This window comes from Paroedura picta, chromosome 2 (assembly GCF_049243985.1).
Source record: "Paroedura picta isolate Pp20150507F chromosome 2, Ppicta_v3.0, whole genome shotgun sequence".
In the NCBI taxonomy this organism is placed as follows: domain Eukaryota; kingdom Metazoa; phylum Chordata; class Lepidosauria; order Squamata; family Gekkonidae; genus Paroedura; species Paroedura picta.
In genome coordinates, this window is record NC_135370.1 from 150,000,158 (window position 1) to 150,025,817 (window position 25,660).

The following is a 25,660-nucleotide window of genomic DNA, read 5'->3' on the forward strand; positions in this document are numbered from 1 at the left end:
GTACTGGTGAGCGGGCCCCAGACCCCGACCCGGAGCAGTTTTCAGTCCCGAGTAGGCGAGACGGCCAGCGGAGAGGCGAGATAGCAGAGGATCTCGGGGGAGCGGGTGAGCCGACGGGGCGGCGAGAGCCGGACCAACGCAGGAGCGACGTGCAAGGCAGGGAGCGGCACGGCGTCGTTGGGCAAGTTGGTAGCCGGTGGAGCGGAGCAGGACGAGACGGCGGACGCCGAGAATCCCGGATCCGGAGGGGGTCGGACTACTCTCCAAAACGTTCCCCCCCAGAGCTTAAGGCGCGTTTCGACGGGACGCCGGACGACCTCCCGCAGTTCCTCCTCCACGCGCTGACGCATGCCCGGAGGTATGGAGACCGGTATGAGGACTCCGAGGACTTGGTCTGGGGGGTGGCATCGTGTCTCCAGGGCAAGGCGGGTCAGTGGTACCTAGGGTTGGCCGAGCGCGGCGACCCGGCAACTCGGGGCCTGCAGGACTTCGTGGTCGCGCTCCGCCGACGATTCCAGGACCCCCAGGCTGAGGACAAGGCAAAGAGTCGGATCAAGGGACTTCGACAGGGTACTAGGGGGGTTATGGACTATATAGACATTTTCCGGAGGGAAGCAGGCAAGGTGTTCTCCTGGAACGAGGAGACCCAAATCGAGTACTTCCGGGAGGGCCTTAACCCGAAGCTCAGGGAATGGGCCGTGATCAAGGGGACGGAAGAAGATCTGTCTACACTGGAGGGGTGGTGTTTTGTGGTCGCCAAGCTGGAAGCCAGCCTGGGTTGGGCCGCCGCACCCCCCCCGGGAGGCCAGAGGCGGGTCAGCCGAGGCGCCGAGACCGGGCCCCGACAACTCTCGCCCCAAACGACCCCCGAACCCCGAGCGGGAAAGGAGACGCCGGGAAGGTCTGTGCCTGAAATGCGGGGGGTCAGGACATTTCGCAGCAGCGTGCCAACGGCAAGGGGGGGAGGACCGCGGGCTCTCCCAGGGGGGAGGTGCGACACGCCCCCAGCAGGCACGCCGGGCGGAGGACCTCCGCAACGAACCGGGAAGCGCCCAGGCGACGGGAAACGGCCAGGACCTGCTGTAGACGGCGCCGGGCAGCAGGTCCCGCGGTGCGAGGGAAAACCCCTGCAGCATGAGGCGCGACCTCCGAACGTGGTAATTTTAGAGCTCCGGAACCCGGAGAACGGACTAAGTTGGGTGGGGGAGGCTCTTTTGGACTCTGGATGCGACCACAGCATGGTCCACCCCCAGATAGCCCGGGCTTTGGGGCTACCGAAGCGCATTCGGAAGGTTCCCCTGGTCTTCGTCCAGATGGACGGCAGCCCGATTCAGGGGGGACCTTTCGGGGAAGAGGTGGGTCCTATCGCCATCCACATAGGGGACCACCAAGAGCTGCGGTGGCTGATCCAGGTCCCCGTAGCGGGATATCGGGCGGTGTTGGGCCTGGATTGGCTGAAGGAACACAACCCCGTGGTGGACTGGCGGGCGGGGACCCTGAAGTTCGACTTGACGGTGGGTGCACGGCATCGGGTCCCCCACGAGAATTCCAGCCACAAGAGGACGGCGGCGCGTCCCAGGGGAGCGGCGGCGGCGCAGCAGGAGAAACCAGAGCCCGAGGTCCCGCCAGAGTACCGAGACCTCGCAGCCGTTTTCAGCGAGCGGGAAGCGGACGAGCTACCCCCACACCGCCGCACGGACTGCGCTATCAACATCCCAGAGGGGGCGGTACTACCCAAAGGGCGCATCTACAAGATGAGTGAGGGTGAGCTCAAGGACTTCCGGGAGTTTTTGGATAAAAATCTGGCCCGAGGTTTCATCCGGCCCGCTTCCAGTCCCATGGGAGCTCCAGTCTTGTTCGTCCGGAAAAAGGATGGGTCCCGACGGCTGTGCCAGGACTACCGGGGCCTCAACGCCATCGCAGCGGGGAACGCTTACCCCCTCCCGCTGATCCCGGATTTGCTGGCCCGGCTGGGCAAAGGGACTCTGTTCACTAAACTGGACCTAAGGGAGGCGTACTACCGGGTACGCATCCGGGAGGGGGATGAGTGGAAAACAGCGTTTAACTGTCAATTGGGACAATTCGAATTTAAAGTGATGCCGTTCGGCTTAAGCGGGGCACCTGGGGTTTTCATGAGTCTAATTAATGAGGTGTTGCAGGACCTTCTGTTTCAGGGGGTGGTGGTTTATTTGGATGACGTCCTGATCTACAGCCAAGATCCCCAAGAGCACGTGACCCTGGTGAGGGAGGTGTTAAAGCGCCTGCTGGCAAACCACCTATACGTGAAGCTGGCTAAGTGCGAATTCCACCGTCCCTCCCTGGACTATTTGGGCTACCGCATCTCAGCCCAGGGCATAGCTATGGACCCCGAGAAGGTGCAGGCGGTGCTGGCCTGGGAAAGGCCCCGCACCCGGAAACAGCTACAAAGCTTCCTGGGGTTTGCTAACTTTTTTAGAGGCTTCATCCCCAGATACTCCTCCGTAGTGGCTCCCCTCACGGACTTGCTAGGTACCAAGGGGAGAGGTCCTCGCGCCACGCGGCCCAGCGCAGCGCTCGGCTGGAATGAGAAATCGGAGGCAGCGTTCCTGGCCCTCAAGCAAGCTTTCGCGTCTGAGCCCACGCTACTGCACGTCGACCCAACCCAGCCGATGGTGGTACAAGTCGACGCCAGCGACGCAGCAGCCGGGGCGGTTCTCCTGCAGCGAGACAAGGCGGGACAGCTGAGGCCGGCGGCCTACCTCTCACGAAAATTCGCCGAAACGGAGCGGAACTGGTCTACCTGGGAGAAGGAGGCGTTTGCGATTAAGTTCGCCCTCACCGAATGGCGGCATTGGCTGGAGGAAACAGAGGAGCCGTTCGAGGTCTGGACAGATCACAAGAATCTGGAGGCGCTCCGGCAACCGCGATCCCTGAACGCCAAGCAGATGAGGTGGGCGGAGTTCTTTTCGCGGTACAATTTCAAGCTTGGTCACATCCCCGGCAAAGAGAATTTCCTCGCGGACGCCCTCTCCCGTCTGCCGCATTATGGGGAGGGGTACGCTCCCTGCACCAGGTCCGTGTTTGGCGAGGAGCAGCTGGGACGGGGGGTCGTCACTAGGCGGCGGGCCAGGGAGGAATGGGAGCCCGACCCGGCGACCGCCCCGCTCCGAGACCGCCTAGTGGCAGCCCATGGGGCAGACGAGGAGCTGGCTGAGCTCCGGGACTCTTTGATTTTGGACTCCGGTCTCTGGCGGAGGGGGGAGGCTGTCTACGTCCCGGAAGGGCTACGACGGGAAGCCCTCAGCCTCTGCCACGATGCTAAGACCGCCGGGCACTTCGGTTTCGTAAAATCCTGGAAGTTGGCCCGGCGGCGGTTTTGGTGGCCCAGTCTGCGGCGGGACACAAAAGCTTACGTCAGTGGTTGTCCTGTCTGCCTGACCTGCAAGCCGGGGGTTGGCAAGCCGAAAGGTCTGCTGCACCCGCTCGAGGTCCCGACCCGGCCGTGGTCAGTGATCTCCATGGACTTTATAACAGACTTGCCTCCCAGCAAGGGGAAAACGGTGATCTGGGTGGTGGTAGATCTATTTTCCAAACAGGCCCATTTCATTCCTTGCGCCAGTGTCCCCAGTGCTTCACAGTTGGCTCGGATGTTCCTGGATCACGTGTTCCGACTGCACGGGCTGCCGGACAAGGTGATTTCCGATCGGGGCTCACAATTCGTGTCCCGGTTTTGGCAAGCTTTCCTGCGCCTGTTAGACATCGAGCAAGGGCTGAGCTCCGCTTACCACCCCCAGACGGACGGGCAGACCGAGCGGGTTAATCAAGTACTGGAGCAGTACTTGCGGTGTTTCGGTTCCTATCATCAAGACACCTGGGTGCCCCTGCTCCCCCTGGCCGAGTTCGCGTACAACAACGCAGACCACAGCAGCACGGAGATGTCGCCTTTTGCCGTCGTCTACGGGACAGACCTGAGACACTTCCCGGAGCTTGGAGAGGTCCCCGCCCGGGAATCGGCCGACCTTCGCGAGTGGGGGAAGCGTGCCGGGAGCTGCTGGAAGTCGCTGCAGGAGCAGCTCCACAAAGTCAAGGCAGCGCAGAAAGAGGACGCCGACCGGAAGAGACGACCAGCTGAGGAGATCCGACCGGGGGATCGAGTTTACCTTTCCACCCGGAACCTACGGTTGAATTTGCCCAGCAAGAAGCTAGGCCCTCGGTTTTTGGGGCCTTTCGAGGTCTTGGCCCCGATCAACGAAGTTTCGGTCAAGCTCAAGCTCCCCAAGAACCTCCGGCACATCCATCCCGTCTTTCACGTGAGCCTTCTAAAAAAAACTCCGGACGGTGACGTTTGGCACCCCGTGTTTTCCCCGCCAGCGCCCGAGGTCCTGCCGGGGGGGGAGCACCACGAGGTGGCGGATATCCTGGACTCTAGACTCCACAGGGGGAAGTTGCAGTACCTCGTGGAATGGAAGGACTTCGCTTTGGGGGACCGGGAATGGGTCTGGGCAGCGGACGTCCTTGCGCCCCGACTCACTGAACGTTTCCACAAGCGGTATCCTGGCCGCCCCGGGGGGTTGGAGAATGGACCTTTGGGGGGGCAGAATGTCGTGGTTCGGTCCTTGGTGGTTTGGGAACGGGACCGAACCCCGCCATCAGAGGCGCCCGCGATCACGGAGGTAGGGCATGGTGATCATAGGCAAGCCGGCAGCTGGGCGCCCCACCCGATCGTTGAGGTGGCAATGGCCGCTAAAGAACCTCAATGTCCCCCTCCACCTTTTGACAAGGGCCCGGAGATGGCCCTTTGTTCCAGGAAAATGGGCCATCAGGAACCCCGGAAAACCTCGCATATGTGCATGAGTCATGATTGTATCAGCATGTTCCCTCCGCAAGTACTGGGTGGGGCAATACAGCCTAAGGAGGTGGGTTTTGTATAAAAGGGAGCTTCCACCTGGAGTTCGGTGGAAGCTCTTACTCCATACCAGCGGACTCCACGTTGCTGAAATAAAGCTTGTTCCTGTTGTATCGTTCACCAGGCCTGGCGTGACGTTTTCTTCAAAGGGGCACCCTGTTTTTCAGTTAGCAAGCGGGTTCCCGACAAGGAGTCAGCCGTGATTTAATGGTAAAAAGAAACAGAGAGATGACCTCGAACTCTAACAACACATAGATGCTGCTGTTCCAGTCCTGTTGGTAACCTAACCAAAGGTTTTACCTACCTTAGCAAGCAACATCTGGCTAGGGGGTGTTTTAGAAAAAATACGTATTACATTTTTAAATGTTCACGTGTGTGTAGTAGAAAGGCTTCTATCAGATCTTTCAATGAGAGATTTCTGCATTCTGTTGAATATTGACAGCTTACATCTAAACAGAATTGTACCTTCCAAGCTCATTGACTGACAGTTAGCTCAGAAGGGTGTAACTTTGCTTAGAATTGCACTGCTAATCCCTTCCCCCAAAGTCTTTTTAAAAAGGTATCTGTCCTGACCCCCGCCAGGAAGGTGGACTTGCTTTGTCTGCTTCTGCTATATTGATGCACTTTTGTAACCCTCCATGTCCTGGAACAGGTTGAATTCCCCAAAGGGGAATTGGCCCATGGCTGCAATTCAAATGAGGAGCTCTCGGTTATCTGTTAGGTGCATTTACTTTATCATTGCACATCTGAGTCTAAACAGCAGGTGTGTGTCCACCTGGCTCTGGGAAGGCTGGATCATGTGACAGTTCCAGGCAGTATCTTAACACTCTGCTGGTGCTAAGTAAGTATTAAATGGTAGACATCATTTAACTTTAGACTTTAGTGTGACTCTCAGGAGTGTGCATGCATCTTTTAAAAAGTCACACAAGAAGCAGCCTTGAGGTCTATTACGGAAACTGCAGCTGCTCCGTGTAATCTTCTGTTGCCATCAGACAGATGCTCTATTCCTTGGCAATCCATTCCTCTGCATATGCCCACTGAAAGTTTTCAAAAACGTGGGATATACATTTAAATAATAAATAAAACAGATGCATTTGGGTGGCATTTGAAGAAGAATTGGTTTTATACCTCACTTTAAACTGTCCAAAGGAGTGTCAAAGCAGTTTATAATCACTTTTCCTTCCTCTCCCCATATCAGACATCCTGTGAGGTTGGTGGGGCTGAGAGATCTCTGACAGGACTGATCTATGAGAACAGCACTATCAGGACTGTGAATAGCCCAAGATCACACAGCTGACTGCACGTGGAGAAGTGGGGAATCAAACTTCACTCACCAGATTAACCTCAGCAAACTGGCTCTGACTCTGGCATTTGGAATGTGTTCTATTCAAAACAACAATACTTAGTGTTTCTATATTGCTTGTGAAGTTTTTAAAGTATACATAAATAATACACATTGTTTTCCTTTAGGGCTTACAACAGACTTGTAAAGGAAATCAGTATTATCATCCCAGTATTGGCAATGTCATAGAGCTTGCCTCAGGCAGTTTCCTGAGTACCTGGCACTGTAGAGCTCGAAAGCAGAGATTTCCCAGTCTGTAGGCCAGTATCTTAAAGCAAAACTGGATACCTGCAAGGAGCTCCCAGTGGCTCTTTTTAAATGGCAGACATATGGGGATCCGAATCAGGGCTACAGCTTGAAGAAAGGAGAGGGAGAGGTTAACCCTTTCTCTGCGTCAGTTTCCTGACCCAAAATCAGGTTTGCCGACCTCTGAATAGGGGCTGGAGATCTCCTGGAATTCCAACTGATCACCAGACTACACAGATCACTTATTTATGCATTATGTATTTACTTGAGGCAAAGCCTGTTTCACACAGGAATACAATGGATGCTAGCACATACACCTGCACTGTGACCTTTCTGAGTTCTGGCTCCCCCCCCCCCCAATATCCAGTGTGATGAAATGGTTAGAGAGTAGTAGACTCTGATCTCAAGAGGTGGGGTTGGTTCCTGACCTCCTTCCCATGCAGCCAGCTGGGTTGCTGACCTTCAGGAATAACAATGGATCTGGAAGGAAACAGAACTGATCTGGAAGGAAGGCAGCCCAGGTTTAGGGAGGATTTTAGTATCTGCACATATTTTCAGGCATTACATGTTTCAGTTTTCAGTGGTTTTTAACAAATATAGCATTAATTTGGAGATCTTGAAGGAATGAACTTTTAGCATTTGAGCCTAAAATGGTAATTAAAGCTTGCACAAGAGCCAGAAAAACCAAAAGAAGCCATCTCAGGGGACCAAAGGGAAAGCACCTTCCAGCTTTCCCAACTTCAGGTTGGTTCTCCGTAGCATGACTCTTTCTTTACTTGCATTTTAGGTAATAATTGGGAGGTAATATCGTAGTATTAAAGCAGAGGGGTTCAATTTCTGACTACCACATAATTGCCTTCCTGTTACAGAACTCCTGGAAGACTTCCTTGTATGGGGGTGATGAGATTTAAACTAGACCAGATTGTTTTAAAGCAGGTTCTTACATCCTTTTGTTCTTTTAAAGTAGGTGTTTGGGCTGTGCTCTCTGTCTTCTGCATATCTGTGATGTCACCCACTGCTTGCCTTAGGGACTGGGAAGGACAGAGAAACTTGAAAGAAATCAATTAATGTATTAATTACCTGTCTTGGTCTTTAAAGCTGGAGGCATTTCCTCCTGGCCAGGAGCAGCTTTTTGATGCTTGCACACTCCCATCTTGTTTTCATTGCAAACCACTGTGGTATAACCAAAAATTATGAAACTAAGGAGATTCAAATTCTCATCCTAGCTCAGTGGATCCCACATCTTATCATACTCAAAAAACAAGTTATAGTGGTTAGATACTAAGATAAAGTAAGTCATAATTTCATCAGCTAACCTGAACTTCCTTTTTGACACTTAAAAATTAACTGAGCAATTCAAAGCTGCTGAGAAATTTTACTGGTGCCTGATAGACAGAAGCCAATTCTCAGTTTATTAGGGGAATCATTGAAGAGTTTGGTTCTCAACCCACCCCCTCAGTATACTAGCTACACATTGAAACAGCAAAAGGGGTAGTAGAAAGAGCTTTTTTCTCTCCTCACTGCCTCCAAGCTAACTGTGGACAGAAGCAATACTTCTGAGCTCCCCCTTGCAAAAGGGAGAGGAGAAATGTAGATATGTTTCTCTCCTTTAACTCTGCAGACCAAGCCAACGGCTAGGGGTGGGGAGAAAAGAAGAGAAATCAGCTGGGCTTCTGATTACTCCCCGTCCCCATCTGCTGCTTCTCAACAAGTCTGTGATCAAGTGGCTACCTGACTGGGAGATCAGAAGCCCAGCAGGAGATCAGAAGCCAAATCTCAGATGATCCATCATCCTAACTTGTATGGTGGAGCTGTTGTGAGAATAAAGGGAGGGGAGTAGGCCACCATGAGCTTCCTGGTGGGATACAGCCATAAATAAATAAATAAGAAATATTTTTTTGTTTACAACTTGATGTTCCAACACATTGGTTGCAGTTCATGGGGCTTCCCAGTTGCTCTGTTTATTTCCATGACAAAAATGTAAATAAGCCTACAGCATGCTTGTAGATAGTGCTTCAGGTGTATTCTGTGAATCCAAGAGGTAGGCTTCTGAGCACACTGGGGCAGTCCTTGCTTCTATTTGTTGCAAGACTTTGTGACTACTGTTCTTTGTGTTTGCAGGGAACATTGAATACAGCTGTCCAGCTACCAATGAGTGTGAAATCACAAAACGGAGGCGCAAGTCCTGTCAAGCATGTCGCTTTATGAAATGCCTCAAAGTGGGGATGCTGAAAGAAGGTAAGGAGAGACAGACAATGTCCTCTGGTCACTTGGCCACAGCTGATTAAAAATCCCAAAACTTTTGACCAGGGCCAGATTATACTTCAAGGGGAAGAAGAGGTCCTAGAAGGGTTTTGCATGGCACAGTGGCACTCAATCTGATGTTAAAGTGCAATTCGCTTTCAAGTTTAAACAAAAATGATGAAGTGGGCAAAACGAATTATCATCAGCCATGGTTTCCCCACCATTTGCACTAAGAGACATGCCCAGGTTGAACCCTGTGATTCTTTGGGCAGGTATGATGTTTTGGTCAAGCTGGGAAATTCAAGTCTTAGAAAGATTCCCAAGGACCACATGCTCATTCGGTTCAGCATATCTTCACAATTTTCTGTGCAAAGTGCCTTGGCAGTGTACATTTATGACCGTTTACTCTCTTGAGTTCAAGACATAACAAGCCAGTGTAGAAGTTAATGCTAAAGCCACTGGATTTGGCCAAAACACTAATTTGAGAGGGGAAACCCAAAAGTGTAATACTGGGCGTCACTACTGAACTGTGACCTTGTTCCCCCTGCTTGTACACAGAGGAGGAAGAACTCCAGACGGTATATGCATTGTAGATGAGCTCTTGTAGCCCAGTTCCCCTGCAACCAAAGTTCTTTCTTGGCAGCTGTATGCAAGACTCTTCTCCTACAGGAACTGGCATGCAACTTGTATTCTGAAAAAATGCATAAATGCTTCACTGCAGGGATGCATGTTAAAAAGCTGAGTCTTCTGAACATCTCAGATCACAGGAAAGCTCTTTTTCCCCACACCAGGCCTCTTCCTACACATAGATTATTTCTGTACAGGAAAAAGAAATAGCATTATTTCTTGCAGTCACTGGCTTTATTTAAGGCATCTACCCCATCATTCCCCAAAAGTCAGCTTTTTAAAAAGGTGTTTTATTAAACAATCCCAGATTCCCTTCCCTGCATTCTGAACATTTAATTTTATAAACACTTTTATAAAGAATATACGCTACAGGTTCTGCATTCTCACACGCACAACAAAAGGTGATCCAGACCTGTACACTGAACATTGTGTGGTTTGTTCACAGAAGTGTTGACGATTGCCTTAGCCATGCCACAAGTGCAAAGGAAGTTTGATCCTAGTCTGATTGTTCTGTGGTCAGATAAATGTCTGGTGGGAAAGAACCTTTCTCCCTGGGCAGGCGCTCAGCCTCCTGTCCCACTCGACCAATTGATCTCTTCTGTGTTGTCTGAGCAGGGCTTGGCTTGTGCTCTAGCTCAGGTGTAGTCAACCTGTGGTCCTCCAGATGTACATGGACTACAATTCCCATGAGCCCCTGCTAGCAATTGCCAGCTCATGGAATTGTAGTCCAAGTACATCTGGAGGACCACAGGTTGACTACCCCTGCTTCTTCTCCCTTTTCTTCCATCCAAGGTGTGCCATTGAGAATTTGATGTCAATTAAACCCATTCTCATGGATTGGCTTCAGAGCTTCATTCCCGCAGGTTTCCTCCAGACTGGAAGGAAGGGAATGGATGGGTGGGGAGTGAAGGGAGCACGTGTAACTTTCTGCATCGATGTACTCTGGGAAGCACAGCTGCCTCCATCTAATCCCCTGAAAACAAAAACTGCCGAGCAGTCCAGCCAGAGCAGGCAGACTGCCACTGTGAAAGCCAGAAGCGAACTGGAAGCTGCACAGAGTGCTTTTCCTCTGAGGCGCTGTGAACTGGTGCTGTTCATCTTGTGGATTCTAAAGCCTGCTTTGCCCTTTGATTGACAGATCCTATCTGAGGTTAAATCTTTCTTTCTCAGTGGCAGCTCTCCTGACCTTGGAGAGGTCAGCCCTGTGACCCTCCATGACCTTACTTTAGATTAGACTGATGACACATTTAGTGAGAGATGCTAGCCTGCTTTGATGGTGGAACAGTCATCTACTGATGTGTTGTCCTTTGCAGACCAGGGGCAGACAGCCTGGAATCCCCCCAGGGCCCTTAGATTCTTTTATATTTCTTAGTCTTTTTTCCCCTTTCCCCAGTTTATCACCAAACCACAAGATAGGATCCAGGTCTTGATCCTTTGATTCGAGGCAAATTTTGCTGTTAGGTTTCAGAATAGGGTTTGCAGTTTAAGAAGATACATGATCATCCCTTTTCTAAAATTTGGAGAGTGTTGATATCATTTTGGGTCCCTTTGGGTTTGGGGGAAATTTTGGCCCATCATTTCCTATGGGGAAATTAATTTGGCTTTCCAGAGTGGTTTAATCAATTGGCACCAAAATTTCAGGGAATCTAGTTCCCCTTTCCTCTAATAAGACCAGTAGAGAGCGAATTTTGGAATCACAAAACATTTGGGAGCTCTTCTATTTTGGATATTTCCAAGCCAAAATAAAATATGAAATTTTTGAGATAATTTTGGTTTGAAAATATCGGAATGCATATCTCTGCTTCAAGATATCTGCATTTTAAACTGCTCTGTGTGCTAGTCATTGCAACTGAATGTACAGTGCCCTGGTTTGTACCAGAATGGCAGAAGAAAGTTCCCTAGTCTAGTAAATAGATACCTCTTACCTGGATGCCTGATTTTCATTGTTGATCCGGAGTGTTGTCCCTGCTCCCCTCCCCCCACACTGTATCCTGAACTGGATTGCAGCCCATGTCTACCCTCCCCCTTCCCCCAAGTGGCAGCCAATGTATTAGAGCAGGCATGCTGTCATCACATCTGAGGTATTACTGGGGAGAGGCAGAGAGGTGGAGTTGTTGATTTTGGGAGCACCCTTGCATGCACCAGAACTTCTAGCTAACAATAAGCTGCAAAAATTATCCCCACAGTTGAGAATTGTTGTTACTGTTAGAAAGACTACTAGAGTAATAACAAGAAGAATAGCAGTAATAATTTAATAACAATGTGAATCTAATCAATATGGCTGCCCCCCCCCCTCCTCCCAATGAAATCTAGGAAATTGCAGAAAAAATAGTTTTATAGTGTTTGGTCTCCAAGGAGTCAGCAGTTCCTCTGAAGAACAAATCTATAATTGACTTTCTGCACAAAAGTGCAGAATCGACTGGGGATTTTCACTTATAAGGGGGTTGCTACTGCTGGTTCCTGTGATTTCTGTTGGCTCATCTACTTCATCACCTAGTCAGTGAAGAATTGTTCACACTTCCACATTTTCTGGTTCTATATCCAGGTCAGTTTCAGAAGATCCAAATGAAGATCTTTCTTTGGGAGGGATCACTACATATTAATTGTTAAGTTGAAAATCTTAATATTCAAACTGCATCATACCACATAGCCATCTCTTGCCATCCCAGTGAATTTCCTCTCCTTGTTGCTTTCAAAGTCTGCAAGGTGTGAACTCTGTCTCCAAAGGCTGAGAAATTAGAACAATGGCCAAAAATGCAAAGCATGAAACTAAAAATGCCATGTCTGCATTTGGGCCAGTGGTGTTCTCCAGGGCTTCTTTCTGTACTGTATAAGAAAGTAAATAATGCACATCTGCTGACACTGGCCTACTATTCATTATGCTACTCCCTTTAACCTGGCTCTGAAGACCACCATGTAACGAGAACACAGGTGAGGTGCCACAGCTGAAGCAGATGAGGCTTTCAGTCCATGTATTAGAAAGCAATTCCTCCAGCCCATTGGTTTCTGTGTCTCCTAATTATGCTGGGGAGAAAACTAGCGGGCAAGTCTTATGTAAAAATAGGGATCTGTGGAAGAGAGCAAGGAGATCCCCCCTGGCACCTACCATCTCCACGCATTCTCCTAGGAGTATGCATGCACATCCACTCGCACAGACATATTGGATAGACCTGGCCATGGAAGGAAGTGCAGTTCCTCATTCCATTCTCTTTCTCTTGCTCTTCAATTTTCTGCTGCTTGAAAGAGGACTAAATGGGCTTTGGCCTTAGGGCATGGATCCAAGAGGAAACACCAGCTTGAGGGCCAGCTCAAGGATTTTGGGCATCCTTGAAAAATCTTGCATGCGCCTTAACTGGGGCAGATTGGGAGGCAGAAAAAGCACTGGAAATGGGCCTCCCTGCCCGCCCATGGCTCTTCCCTCCCAAATGAGGGAGGAGGGAAGGAGGAAGTGGCCCTTTCCCTAGGGTTGCCAGTTGCCTGTTGAGAAATAGCTGGAGATGTTGGGGGAGTGGATCCTGGGGAGGGCAGGGTTTGGGAAGAGGAGGGACTTCCAAAGTCTACAATGCCTCACAGTCTACCCTCCTAAGCATTCAACTTCTCCAAACGATCTCTGTTGCCTGGAGTTTAATTGTAATAGTAGAAACTCTCCAGCCACCACCTGCAGATTGGCAACCCTACCTGCACCTCCAGTGGAGGAAGAGGGAAAGGAGAAGCCTTGCTGCAGCAGACCCCAATACTGCAGGTGAGCGGAGCAGCAACAGGGCTGGTTTGATGCCCCCCCTCCACCTCTAGTGCCCTGGGCAACCCCCTAAGAGTGCCTATGGGATGGGCTGGCCCTGCTATGCTCTGTCTTGTGTAACTGTTTGTACTCTCCTGAAGAAACTTTCAAGTTTTTACCCAGGAATTTGAGTTTGCCTATCTTGGGAGAAGTGCCACGGAACCTGACCTAGCCTCTGGTAGGAGTGCCACTGCTGGTGCATCACCTGGAATTTGTGACACACTTGTAGAGACAGCAAAGATCCGATTGGTTTGGCTGTGATATAAACTCAGGCTAGATTTCTTCCTGCCTGTGCAGTTCTGCACAGATGCTTCTTCCTGCGCACTGAAGGTTAGAGCAAAACAAACAAACAAACAAACTCCCTATGCACACTACTTGCACCTTATCTGGGTATTTATGCTTGCCAGAAACACTGATCTCCATTGGCTTAGACTGCAGGGGTAGTCAAACTGCGGCCCTCCAAATGTCCATGGACTACAATTCCCATGAGCCCCTGCCAGCAGATTCTGGCAGGGGCTGACGGGAATTGTAGTCTATGACATCTGGAGGGCTGCAGTTCGACTACCCCTGGTTTAGAGGGTTGCACATTCATTTACACTACAATTGTCTTTCCTGCATGTGTTTCTGAAGCAGGGCTCATTAATAACCTGCACATAACAATTTCCTTAAGAAATTAATGTTTAATAGGCTGTGTCTCACAAGGCGAAACACATTTTTATAGGTAAAGTTCAGAAGATGGAGGAGTGAGAGTGAGATTTATTCACAGAATGACCAATGACGGTCTGCCATTCCATAGGGGCCGACACCATAGAACAGGAGAAACTCAAACAGATCCAGCAAGGTCTGCAGTAAAGGTGGGCAGGGTGGAAAGGATAGGGAAGAAAAACAAATTATAATATTTGCATAACTTTCTACTCAAAAAGATGTCCCGAGAGCTCACAAAAAGCAAAATAGGGATCGTGCTTTACCAGCGACATCTCAGAGAATAGGGATTGTCCTTGGTAAATGAGGACAGTTGATGCTTATGCATCAGGTGAACTGAAGGGAAAAAAGTCAGGCTCCAAAGGGATACTTTAAGGCTATGAAAGACTATCTCTGTGATGCACACGGCAGTGGGGGTTTTGTTATGGCAATGCAGAAAGTGAATGAAAAACAGAGGCAGGAAGGGAGCAGAGCAAGCAATCAATAGGTTTCTCAGATATCCTGGCCACTTTGCTTAAGAGAGCCCTGATCAATGGAGAGCAACTAAGGGAATGCATGTGCTCTAGTGGGCCATCTCAGTTTCTTCTGTCGTGACACTGCAGAGTGGAAACTCACTGGGATAAACTACAACATGTGGATAGAACACAGCATGGAAAACTACCTAGGCAAAGCCAAGAGCTGCTCCCCGGGTAGGCCGAGAGCATACGAATTCATTGCATTGGTTTCATACTGGAATTTACGCCTCCCCACCACCAAACACTGACTTATTGCAAGTTGGTTGCTTTGACATCCTCATTCTTTGTCGTAAGAAAGAGGCCAGGAATGAGGTGAATGGAAAGCTCTACATAAAAAGTCTGATATTTCTGTCTGCACTGGCCATTTTAGGTTGCATCATACTAGTTCTGTGTTGGCCATCACCTTTATCATCACAAAGTGATATTCATATTTGCCTTTGTGACATAAGATACTATTGTCCCAAAAGGAGAGCCAGCTTGGGGTAGTGGTTAGGAGCACAGACTTCTAATTTGGTGAGCCGGATTTGATTCCCCACTTCCCCACATGCAGCCAGCTGAGTGACCTTGGGCTAGTCACAGTCCTGTTAAGAGCTGTTCTGATCGATCAGTGATATCAGGGCTCTCTGCCTCACCCACCTCACAGAGTGTCTGTTGTAGGGAGAGGAAAGGGAAGACGATTGTAAGCCACTTTTAGACTCCTCTTGGTAGAGAAAAGGCAGCATATAAAAACCTACTTTTCTTCTATGTACCAATGGGTTAAAAAAAATATTGAGCTAGGAATAATCTGAATTCTCTAGTTTCTAGAAACATGTGCACACTTTCATCCTTGCCATGTGGCAGAGTACTTTTCACCCTGGAATCTAGAAGAAGAAGAAGGGTTGGTTCTTATATGCCGCTTTTTTTTACCCGAAGGAGGCTCAAAGCGGCTTACAGTCGCCTTCCCTTTCCTCTCCCCATAACAGACACCCTGTGGGGTGGGTGAGGCTGAGAGAGCGCTGATATCACTGCTCAGTCAGAACAGTTTTATCAGCGCCGTGGCGAGCCCAAGGTCACCCAGCTGGCTGCATGTGGGGGAGTGCAGAATGGACCCTGGCATGCCAGATTAGAAGTCCACAATCTTAAACACTACACCTGATGTAATGTTTTATCAATATGCATACAGAGTTTTTTTTTAAAACAGGGTGTTTAAAAAATGTAATCAGTCTTCCCAGACTAGGAATAATTCCACTATCCGATTTACAGACTATATAGCTCATAATTCTGAAACTAAAGTCATTCAGAAGGAAAGAGTTTGTCCCATCCTTTGACCAGGAGAATTTGACCTTGGACAGTACTGGAACATATGCATGTTAGGAGGGAATAGAGTAATCCAGTCCTTTCATATTTTAGTAGCATTTTATCTGTCAAGAAATGTCAAGTGCAACTGGGAACTATAATGTGCGGGATCACATTTTAAATGTAAATACTTTGCTTGATTTCTGCATATTTCTGATGATACTCTGACTGAGGTCAGTCTGTTATAATTATGACCTTACAGAGCAGTGCAGAAAAGTATCGTTTTGTCCATTTCCTCTGAAGTAGCCCAATGCAAAGGAAACTTGCTACACCTTATTCCCCATGCAGGGCCTTGCGCTCTGCGGGTTCTAACTTGTTGGTCATTCCCATCCCCAGGGAAGCACGCCTAGGCTTGACCAGGGCCAGGGCCTATTCCGTCCTGGCCCTGACCTGATGGAATGAGCTCCCAGGGGAGCTGCAGGAGCTTTCAGCGTTCCACAGGGCCTGCAAAATGGAGCTCTTCCTCCAAGTCTATGGTTGAGGCTGGGCGGCAAGGACGATCATGGCCCCCCTATAGGAGTGGTGGCTTGTGAGTTCCATCTGCTCCCCCCTCACCCTTCTCCCCCCCTCCCCCCCAAGGTAATGCTGGGGATGTTAGGGATGGGACGATATTTCCACTGTATTTTTATTGCATACTGTTGATATTGCTGTATTTTATGTCAGGGGTTTTAATGGGATTTTTAGGTTTTAGCTGACATTTGTAACCTGCCACGAGCCTTTGGGGAGTGGCAAGAAATAAACAAACAAATAAAATTTCTTAGCCGCCTTGATAATTTGAGCAGTTTGCAAGCACAGAGGCAGGTGGCAATGTGTGAGATGCTTTGTGGTATTGACTTTTCTTTGAGGAGGGCTGCATGGGGGAACCTGTTTTGCAAGGACCTATGAGTAAATTACTAGGAGGGCGGGGGAAGCAGAGAGAGAAGAGAGTTCATGAAGGAAATTCTAGAGTAGTTTTTTGATAACTAAATAAAGGGGGCCAGGGGACTTTGGCCTTTCCTTCCTCTTTGGGTGGGTGTTTATAGCACCCCATGGACCCATGTCAGTAGATCAAACAATAGCGCTGAAATAAAATTGCTTTGTTCTTGAAGTAGGTGGGACTTTCCCCCTGCTTTCTCTGTCCAGCTGCAGTTCACTACACTTTGGGCATTGCACCAAGGCTAAACGTAGCCAGCCATTTTCTGTTTTGAAAGGGGAACTCTTTTCATTTTCCCTGAGCCACACATTGTCCATGTCTTCTGGAATTCAGTTAGGAGAGCCACCATCAGCAATTCTAAAAGAAGAATTTAGAATTAGAATTTAGGATCCTGTCAGATCCTTCAGCCCCATAAGCAACTGCACGGCTACATATGTGTACAAGGGTAGTAAACAAAATGGAAAGGGGATACAGTGGTTTGTTGCCCCAGGAGCAGCCTCACTGCACTTTGTAGAGAGAGGGAGCCTACAAATTCCCTCTCCCTGGCTCTGTGAGGCTCTTATGTTGCCCACAAACCTAAAGACCTGCCCATCTTTGGTCCTCTGAGCGCCATCACTGATAAGGGAGGAGCTTCTTTACAACACTGGCAGAAACATCTGTGCTCTTTCCAGTTGCTTCATTGGATCTCCAGCTGAAAACACACTTCATGAATCTATTTCTATTGATCGTATGGCATGTGTAGTGTAGCCAGGAGATCCTAGGATTGTCTGGCAGCCAGGCAAGGGACGTTTGGAGGTGGTTTGTTATTGCCTGCCTCTGTATCATGGTCCATAGCATTCCTTGGAGGAACTCCATTCAAATCCTTGGAGGCCCTCCTATCCAGATATTAGAGTCAGCCCTACTTCTAAGATCTGACTGGATCAGGCTTGCCTGGGCTATGCGGGTCAGGGCTTCTGCGTATCTAATGAAGCGGGACTGGTTACCATGGAAGTGTCAGCTGGCAAACATGCTCAGGAAACCACTTGGTAGTTGGTAAGGTGCTGCAAGACTCCCCCTCCCCTTGTCAGCATGTATTGCATTTCTAGAATTTGGGGGGGAACCAGAATTAGGTGGTGAAGAGCTGGAGGGGGAGGGGGAGGAGGAGGAGACTGTGTTGTCTTTAGAAGTATTTCATATTTAGGACAAAGATCAGAAAGATAAGAAGGTACAAACTTGGGGAATAATAGCATGACCCCAGGGAAATCTGCAAAAATAAAAAGAGCCTTTTTCAAGGAATGCAGAACACAAAGTGCTGAAAGCAAAGGAGATATTGCCATTAGCTAAAACATTCTCACTTGCAACATTCCTGGCTTGCCAAGACCTGGCTTGGATTTATTATATTATATATGCAAGCCCTTTCTACAGTATTGTTGGAAGCATCATGGAGTAGGAATATAAGTACATTTCTGTCCCAGTATATTTTCTCATAGTCTTCGCTTCCTCCCTGCCCAATGTGATCTGTCTCAACCATATTCATCAGCAGAATATCAGAGCACCATAATTTGTCAAGGTCAGGGCATGAGAGAAGGTAGGAGGCGGGGATAAGCAGCAGCTGAGAAGATGTTAGCCATTCGGTCCTGTCCAACTCTTGGCGATCCTGTGGCTCAGCTGTCTCCACGTCTTTCGATCCTGCACTGCTTCTTTTTGGGAAAGATACTCTACTGCAAATATTCAGTCTCTTTCTTTTTTGTCTGGCTGCACTTGATATGTTTCTGCCTACAAGTCTTCCTGTCATTTCCTCCTTTGGATCTACATAGGTATTCATGTTCAGGGGTAATTCCTATTTTCATCTGTGAAATATTGAAGGATATGAAATCTCTGGTGGCACACATTTTGAAGAAGAGTGATTCTTATATGCCACTTTTCTCTACCCGAAGGAGTCTCAAAGTGGCTTGCAGTCGCCTTCCCTTTCCTCTCCCCACAACAGACACCCTGTGGGGTGAGGCTGAGAAAGCCCTGATATTACTGCTCGAACAGCTTTATCAGTGCTGTGGCAAGCTCAAGGTCACCCAGCTGGCTGCATGTGGGGGAGCATGGACTCAAACCCGGCTTGCCAGATTAGAAGTACGCACTCCTCACTACACCAAGATGAGATTCTCTTGTTTCTTTGCTTTTCATTCTTACTATCCTAGTGATATTTTCCCTTGGCAAAAAGTAAAAGTTTGTCAACAGGGTGATCTGTGAGGTCCTGATAGAATATCTAATTCTCATTGGGGTAACTGTGTAGCATGTGGAACTTTAACGCTCTGAAGAAGTACATGTAAAACTTCCTAGAAATTCAGTTTTCTCTTTTTATCGTATTATATACCAATTGATGTCAGAACATCCTCAGGTTCTTTAATGTTTAATGTTGTAGTCAGACTCAGACGTAATATGAATGTGAGTTTGTAGGACTGAATGTTCTGCTTGCATGCTTTGGTGATAAAAGGAAGTGTTTCTGTGAGAAAGGAGGACAATATGCCACCTACTGATTTTATAATTTTTTTAAAAAGAGGTGGTGATAAATTCTGGATTTCAAAATTAGACAATGTAGATTTCCAGTATTTCCCCAAAATTATGGTAAGATATTATTCCATTTTTGGATTCTGGACCACATCTGCAAGAATGATAGTTTAAAAGAAGTGTCTTCCTCTTTTCAACCTTGTATAGCGTTTGCCTTTTGTTATGAGAAGAGAATGGCACCATTATGATTGTCCACACTTTCCGATGACCACCCTCCTCTGTCTTTTATACCTGCCTAATGAACAGAATTTAGGCAAGTGCAGATGCATCTCCATGCCAGGAAGATATTCTGCTGGTTAATAACTGCCTGCTGTTAGAGGAGGAAGAGCACTGCTAGAAAAAACTGGCACCCTGAGCTCTTAGCACGTAGCTGGGGATTGCCAAGGCAGTAATCTAGACCCAGTTGTCTTTGATAGCACTCAGATCCAACTAGGATCGTAGGAACTAAAACAGTAAATAATTCATCTGAACAACCAAAATTGCCTTAATTTTCTCTTCTGTCTTCAAACAGAGCACAGCCATTCTGGAACTACCCCCTCCCCCAGCGTTTTCCAACCGCCCTTGCCCCCTTCCTCAGCTTTCCTTCCATGTATTCTCTGAAAGATATTTGATTTCAGCGAACGCTCTGCTGACATCCATGCAAAATGCTTGCACTTTCTCTTTGTGCTTCCTGGGAAGGATGAGGACTCCTCCAGGGATTCTGGGTAATTGGGTTAGTGGCCAGCTCATGTCAGGAAATTAAAAGGCGGCCCTGATTAGGTTGCTGCTGCATGGGGTTTAATGGCTTTGTATTTATAGAGCATTCTGCCTCTAGCCCGTGCCAGAAATATCACTTTTCACAGCATTGACATGAACAAAGGGGGATGGGGGTAGATTTCTCACTAAAATGCACATGTATTTTTAAAAACAAACTGCTTTAAAAATGATAGTGGTGCATGAACTGGACCACAATGATCCCATATTACCATATCTTTGGTGCTGCTGAGCATCGGAGTTGCTGCACTGCGTCTTCCCCCAGTTCTCTGTGTTTAATTTAGAGCATTCCAGATAGGTTTTGTGAATCCTGGAAGTAAGATTACTAACTCCAGATTGAGAAATTGGAGATACTGGGTTAGAAGAGGGGGTTTGGGGAGGAAAGTGGTCTCAGCCGGGTTGTGATGCCATAAAGTTCACCTCCAAAGCAGCTGTTTTCCCCCAGGGGAAATGATCTCTGTTGTGTGCAGATGAGTTGTAATTCTGGGAAAACTGCAGGCCCCACCTGGAGACTGGCATCCTACCTAGAAGTGATGGACATTCCAAGCTGCCTTATTCTGAGTGTGGCCATTGGCCCGCCTTGTCCTGTATTGTCTCCTTGGACTGGCAGCAGGTCTTCAAGGTCTCAGGCAGAGAGAGCAAGGTCTTTCTCAACATAGGATCCTTTAGGTTGGAGATGCTGGGGACTGAGCTCAAAAGTGTTCATGTGTGTCATGGCCTCTTCATTTTGGTAGGGAGATCTAGCTGGAATCCCATCTCTTCTTTCTCTTTTGGTGTGTGAATGAATGAATGAATGAATGAATGAATGAATGGATGGATGGATGGATGAATGAATGAATGAATGAATGAATGAATGAATGAAATAGCCAGTCTGATTCCTGAAGAATGCTTTCCTAGAGCTCTGCATAGCACTGAGGCTTCTGACTGTAGGAGCAGAATGGGACCTTGAGGATATAACAGAGCTGGCTCTATGGTGAGAATAAGTGATGCAGTGGGAGGCAGACAGCAAACGTTGACACATTTCTCCCTCTATGTGTGTGTCTCTACGGACATCTGGAGGGATGGCAAGAGAGGGACAGTCAAGCAGGAGGTTTTTCCTAAGACAGCAGAACCAAGCAGTTGGACCTGTGAAACTATTCATAGCAATTCATCCCTGTAATAAAACTAGTAGCTGCTTCTGGACATCATTGGCTAATGCATTACGGTGCCCTGTAACAATAACTTGCGACTGGATTTTCCTATGCTACAGTGCACTGCGAGTGGATTATCAAGTATGGGAGAAGGTAGCTTTCGGATTATGTCCTTGTAGTGGAAGCAACAAACCACTGCTCTCTCTCTCTTTTTATGACATGGATGTAGATATTCAGGATGTCATAAACTGCAGCCCAAACTGCTACTGTAGAGGCTGGGTGAGTGGGAGAAGCATGATGAGAAACACTTAAATGGATCATGCAGAACAAAACTCTAAAACACAGGCACACGTACACAGTGCATGCACATAGAAATTCATACATGTAAGAAGCACAGTGTCCCAGAGTTCACATATAGTACAACAGGACAAGAGTCTTTTGTGGCGCAGAGTGGTAAGCGGCAGAAATGCTGTTTGAAACTGTCTGTCCATGAGGCTGGGAGTTTGATCCCAGCAGCCGGCTCAAGATTGACTCAGCCTTCCATCCTTCCGATGTCGGTAAAATGAGTACCCTCCTTGCTGGGGGGTAAATGGTAATGACTGGGGAAGGCACTGGCAAACCACCCCGTATTGAGTCTGCCATGAAAACGCTGGAGGGCGTCACCCCAAGGGTCAGACATGACTCGGTGCTTGCACAGGGGATACCTTTACCTTTTACAATAGGACAGGTGTCCTATTCTACAGAAAAAAGATGCTCAGCTAGTAAATTCAGTATGACAGCCAACACCAGCATGCATTTCCTACTGCCCAGGACTTTGCTGCACAGAGCTTTTAAAGATATTTTTAGCCTCCAGAAAAGGAAAAAAAGAAATGAAACTTGATTGCTTGCACTGCCTCCTCTGCACACGCGGCTATTTTTGCTTCCGACAGACTGGGCCTGTATCCAGCATTTAAAAAAAAATGCTGGAATTATTTTACTTCCATTAAGAAAAAACCTCCCAGAGGCTGATGTTATCAAGCCAGGGAAGGGACATCTGATCTCAGGCTTGTTGGACAGATGTCTCTTGGCAGGGCCACAGTGGAGAAATGCAGAGAGCTCCGAACAGATCAGCGGAAGTGAAGTGCTCTCAGTTTTGGCTCAGCCCTCTCTGAAGGACTTCTGGAACATGAGTGGCACCAGCAGGATGGTTAGAAAACTGACAGCCTTATTCAAGAGAGGAGGATATGGCAGGCTTGAAATGAAGACTAATTTATTTTCCACAGGAAAAATAAACAGAGGTGATGATTGTAATTTCTGCTCCCTCTGGTAAGGTCAGCAAGCGAGGTAGAACGTTAGCACCAGCGTAAGTAACACTGCCTCTCAGGCCTACCGTCCACACAGGGGTGAGAGTATTGCACTGCACATGTGTGACCCAGTGTCCTTATTTGAGAGCAGCTCTGATAGGGCTGCAGGCTGCAGATTCTAAACCCTAGAAACAGGATGGTGACAGAGGACCATCTGCTGTGCTTCATCATGGGGTAGCCTTCATATCCTTAGGTGTGCCCAGGTGTAGCGACTGAATTCAGGGGAGCTCTGAAATGAAGTGTGGTACACAAGAACTGAGGGAATTTGGGCTAAGGAAGAGAGGCGTGTCAATGAGAGGACCATTCTCTAGCCTTGAGGGCAACTGTATTCACCCGAGGGGATTGCTTCAAGGCTATGAAGCTTTCCCAGAGGAAAAAAGTACAACTCTCTCTGTAACAAAGCCTGCTTATCATTAATCTGTTGAAACTTCATTTATTTAATAACATCCATCTATTTAATAAAGTTCAGTTTCTTAACCTCTGAGGCAAAACCATAAGCCTAACGCAGAAAGGGGCACTATATTTCTGTCAGCTGGTTCAGAAATTCTGGCATAGTGAACAAAACTGAGATTACGTCCTTTTTAGACCCAAATATGATTGAAGAACCTCTTGATGCGGGTGAAGGAGGAGAGTGTAAAAGTTGGCTTGAAAATCAACATCAAGAAAACTAAGATCATGGCATCTGGCCCTCTCAATTCCTGGCAAATAGATGGGGAAGAAATGGAGATAGTGACAGATTTTATTTTCCTGGGCTCCAAGATCACTGCAGATGGGGACTGCAGCAAAGAAATTAAAAGACGCTCCTGGGGAGGAAAGCTATGGCAAATCTAGACAGCATCCTAAAAAGCATCCTAAAAAGCAGAGACCCTGCCAACAAAATTGCATTTATTTATTTATTTATTTATTTATTTATTTATTTATTTATTTATTTATTTATTTATTTATTTATTTATTTATTTATTTATTTATTTATTTATTTATTTATCATACTTCTATACCGCCCTCCCCGGAGGCTCAGGGCGGTTTACATTATAACAGAAAACAATACATAAAACAGTCTGTAGAACATATATAACTGATAACTAATAATTGTAACCAAATAACAACACAGTATAACAGTAAACAATATAGTAATACAAACAGGTCCAGGGCTTATTGATGGGATTCTGAGGGGGGGAGCAGGGGCCCTTGGTCGCTGATTGATTACGTCTGGTCTCGGCCAAATGCCTGGTGGAGGAGCTCCTTTTTGCAGGCCCTGCGGAACTGTTTAAGCTCCGTCAGGGCCCTGATCTCCTCTGGGAGCTCATTCCACCAGGTGGGGGCCAGAACAGAGAATGCTCTGGCCCTGGTCGAGACCAGGCGGACTTCTTTAGGGCCAGGGATCCTTAGCTGATTGGAGGCAGTAGAGCGCAGAGCTCTTTTGGGGGCATAGGCGGGGAGGCGGTCCCTCAGGTACACTGGGCCCTGACCGTGTATGGCCTTGAAGGTAATTACCAGAACCTTTAGTCTGATCCGGAATTCAACTGGTAACCATTGCAGCTGATGGAGAATAGGCCGGATATGAGACCTCCACGGTGTTGCTGTGAGGATCCTGGCTGCTGCATTTTGAACTAGTTGTAGTTTCCGGGTCAGGGCTAAGGGCAGGCCTGCGTAGAGCGAGTTACAAAAGTCCAGTCTAGAGGTGACCGTCGCATGGATCACTGTGGCTAGGTGTTCCGGGGCCAGGTAGGGCGCTAGTAGTTTGGCTTGGCGGAGATGGTAGAATGCCAGCCGTGCTACCTTTGTGATCTGGGCCTCCATTGTGAGGGAGGTGTCCAGAATCACGCCTAGGTTCCTGGCGGAGTGAGCCGTAGAGAGCTGCACGCCATCCAGGGTAGGCAGGCACGCTTCCTCGCATGGGCCCTTCCTACCTAGCCACAGGACCTCCGTCTTTGAAGGATTGAGCTTCAGGCGACTCTGCTTGAGCCATCTCGTCACTGCTTCCAGGCAGCTGGCTAATGCTTCTGGGGGAGAGTCAGGGCGGCCATCCATCAGGAGGAAGAGCTGGGTGTCATCTGCATATTGATGGCAACCCAGCCCAAACTTCCGTACCAGTTGTGCGAGAGGGCGCATGAAGATGTTGAATAGGATAGGGGAGAGGTAAGTTGCTGGCGGTCTGATGTTTTCTCTCCTATTGCAACCCTCTGTCCACGATCCTGGAGGAAGGAGATCAGCCATTGAAGGGCTGTCCCTCGTATTCCAGCATCGATGAGGCGGCGAGCTAAAAGCTCATGATCAACTGTGTCGAACGCTGCTGAGAGGTCAAGGCTATGGTCTTCCCAGCTGCAATATTTGACTGGTAGAATGCTGTTTTGCAATTCAAGATCTAGCCAAGTTCTCGGGAATTGTAGACGTATCTTTGTAGGATTCTTGCAGTTCCGAGCAGCACTTTTCTTAAAGGCTGATACTATAAACATATTTTTCGTATTCTCTCTTATGATTCTTTTACAAAAAAAAAAGGGGGAGCAATATTTAAGAAATAATTCAGGAGTCAGCTGAAGGTCTCTGCTCAGCTATCTGGATGTACTGCGTGTTGTTCCTTATCCCACATCTGGCCATTTGTACTTGGATTGTAAACTCTTTTGGACATGCCTTGATGTCTCTTTTAAGTCCTGCCGTTAAGCATATAAATGGCAAATGACGAGAGGTGCTTCTGTAGCACCCAGTGATTGCTCTAAAATTAGCAACTGCACAGTTGGGTGGGATGTTCTTCAGGTGGGGCCGTCTGTGTGTTGTCTCTTTATCTCAGGCACTGATGATGGCAGCGCTTCGTGAAACAACAACGGTGACCTTATTTAAAGTGCTTGCCTCAAGGAGTGTCATACAGGACACAGGGCGAAGAGGAGAACGGAATCTTGCTTGAAATTAACAAGCTAACGTCCTTGGGCGAACAGTCCTTTCCACTCAGCGAGGAAAAGAGGGATGGAGGGCGATTCTCCTTCTCTCTCTCTTGTTTATCTCTCTCAATGTACTTAAGTCCTTTGTGTTTCTCTAATCTGATTGAGGAGGCCTAATACCTGTGCAGCCACCTTTCCAGCCAAGATCTGAGGACAGTGCTCAAGTCCTTTTGATCAAAACAAAAATCCTTCCTCCAAGCTTCCCCACCTCCCACTCTCCTTTTGCTCCATCCGAATGCCCTGGGACTGCAAATTTGGGATTTAGGACAGGGGATTTGATAAATATTTCCCTGGGATGTGTCATAATGGCAAATAATATAACACTTGACTGCAGCCTTGACCAGTGTGGATGTAACATTCCCTGCAGGTT

General features: G+C 48.1%; 1 protein-coding gene across 8 annotated transcripts in view; it reads left to right on the forward strand.

The window, feature by feature from the left end:
- The window catches only part of ESRRB (estrogen related receptor beta), a 216,810-nt gene that overhangs the window by 168,025 nt on the left and 23,125 nt on the right, over positions 1-25,660 (forward strand). For 5 of the 8 annotated variants that reach the window (XM_077323305.1, XM_077323304.1, XM_077323300.1 and 2 more), the window contains one exon: positions 8,595-8,711. In XM_077323305.1, the coding sequence (XP_077179420.1) occupies positions 8,595-8,711 (117 nt within the window). Of the gene's footprint in view, positions 1-6,912; positions 7,218-8,168; positions 8,274-8,423; positions 8,515-8,594; positions 8,712-25,660 lie in introns of those variants that run through there. The other 3 variants (XM_077323306.1, XM_077323307.1, XM_077323308.1) reach the window with 3 other exon arrangements.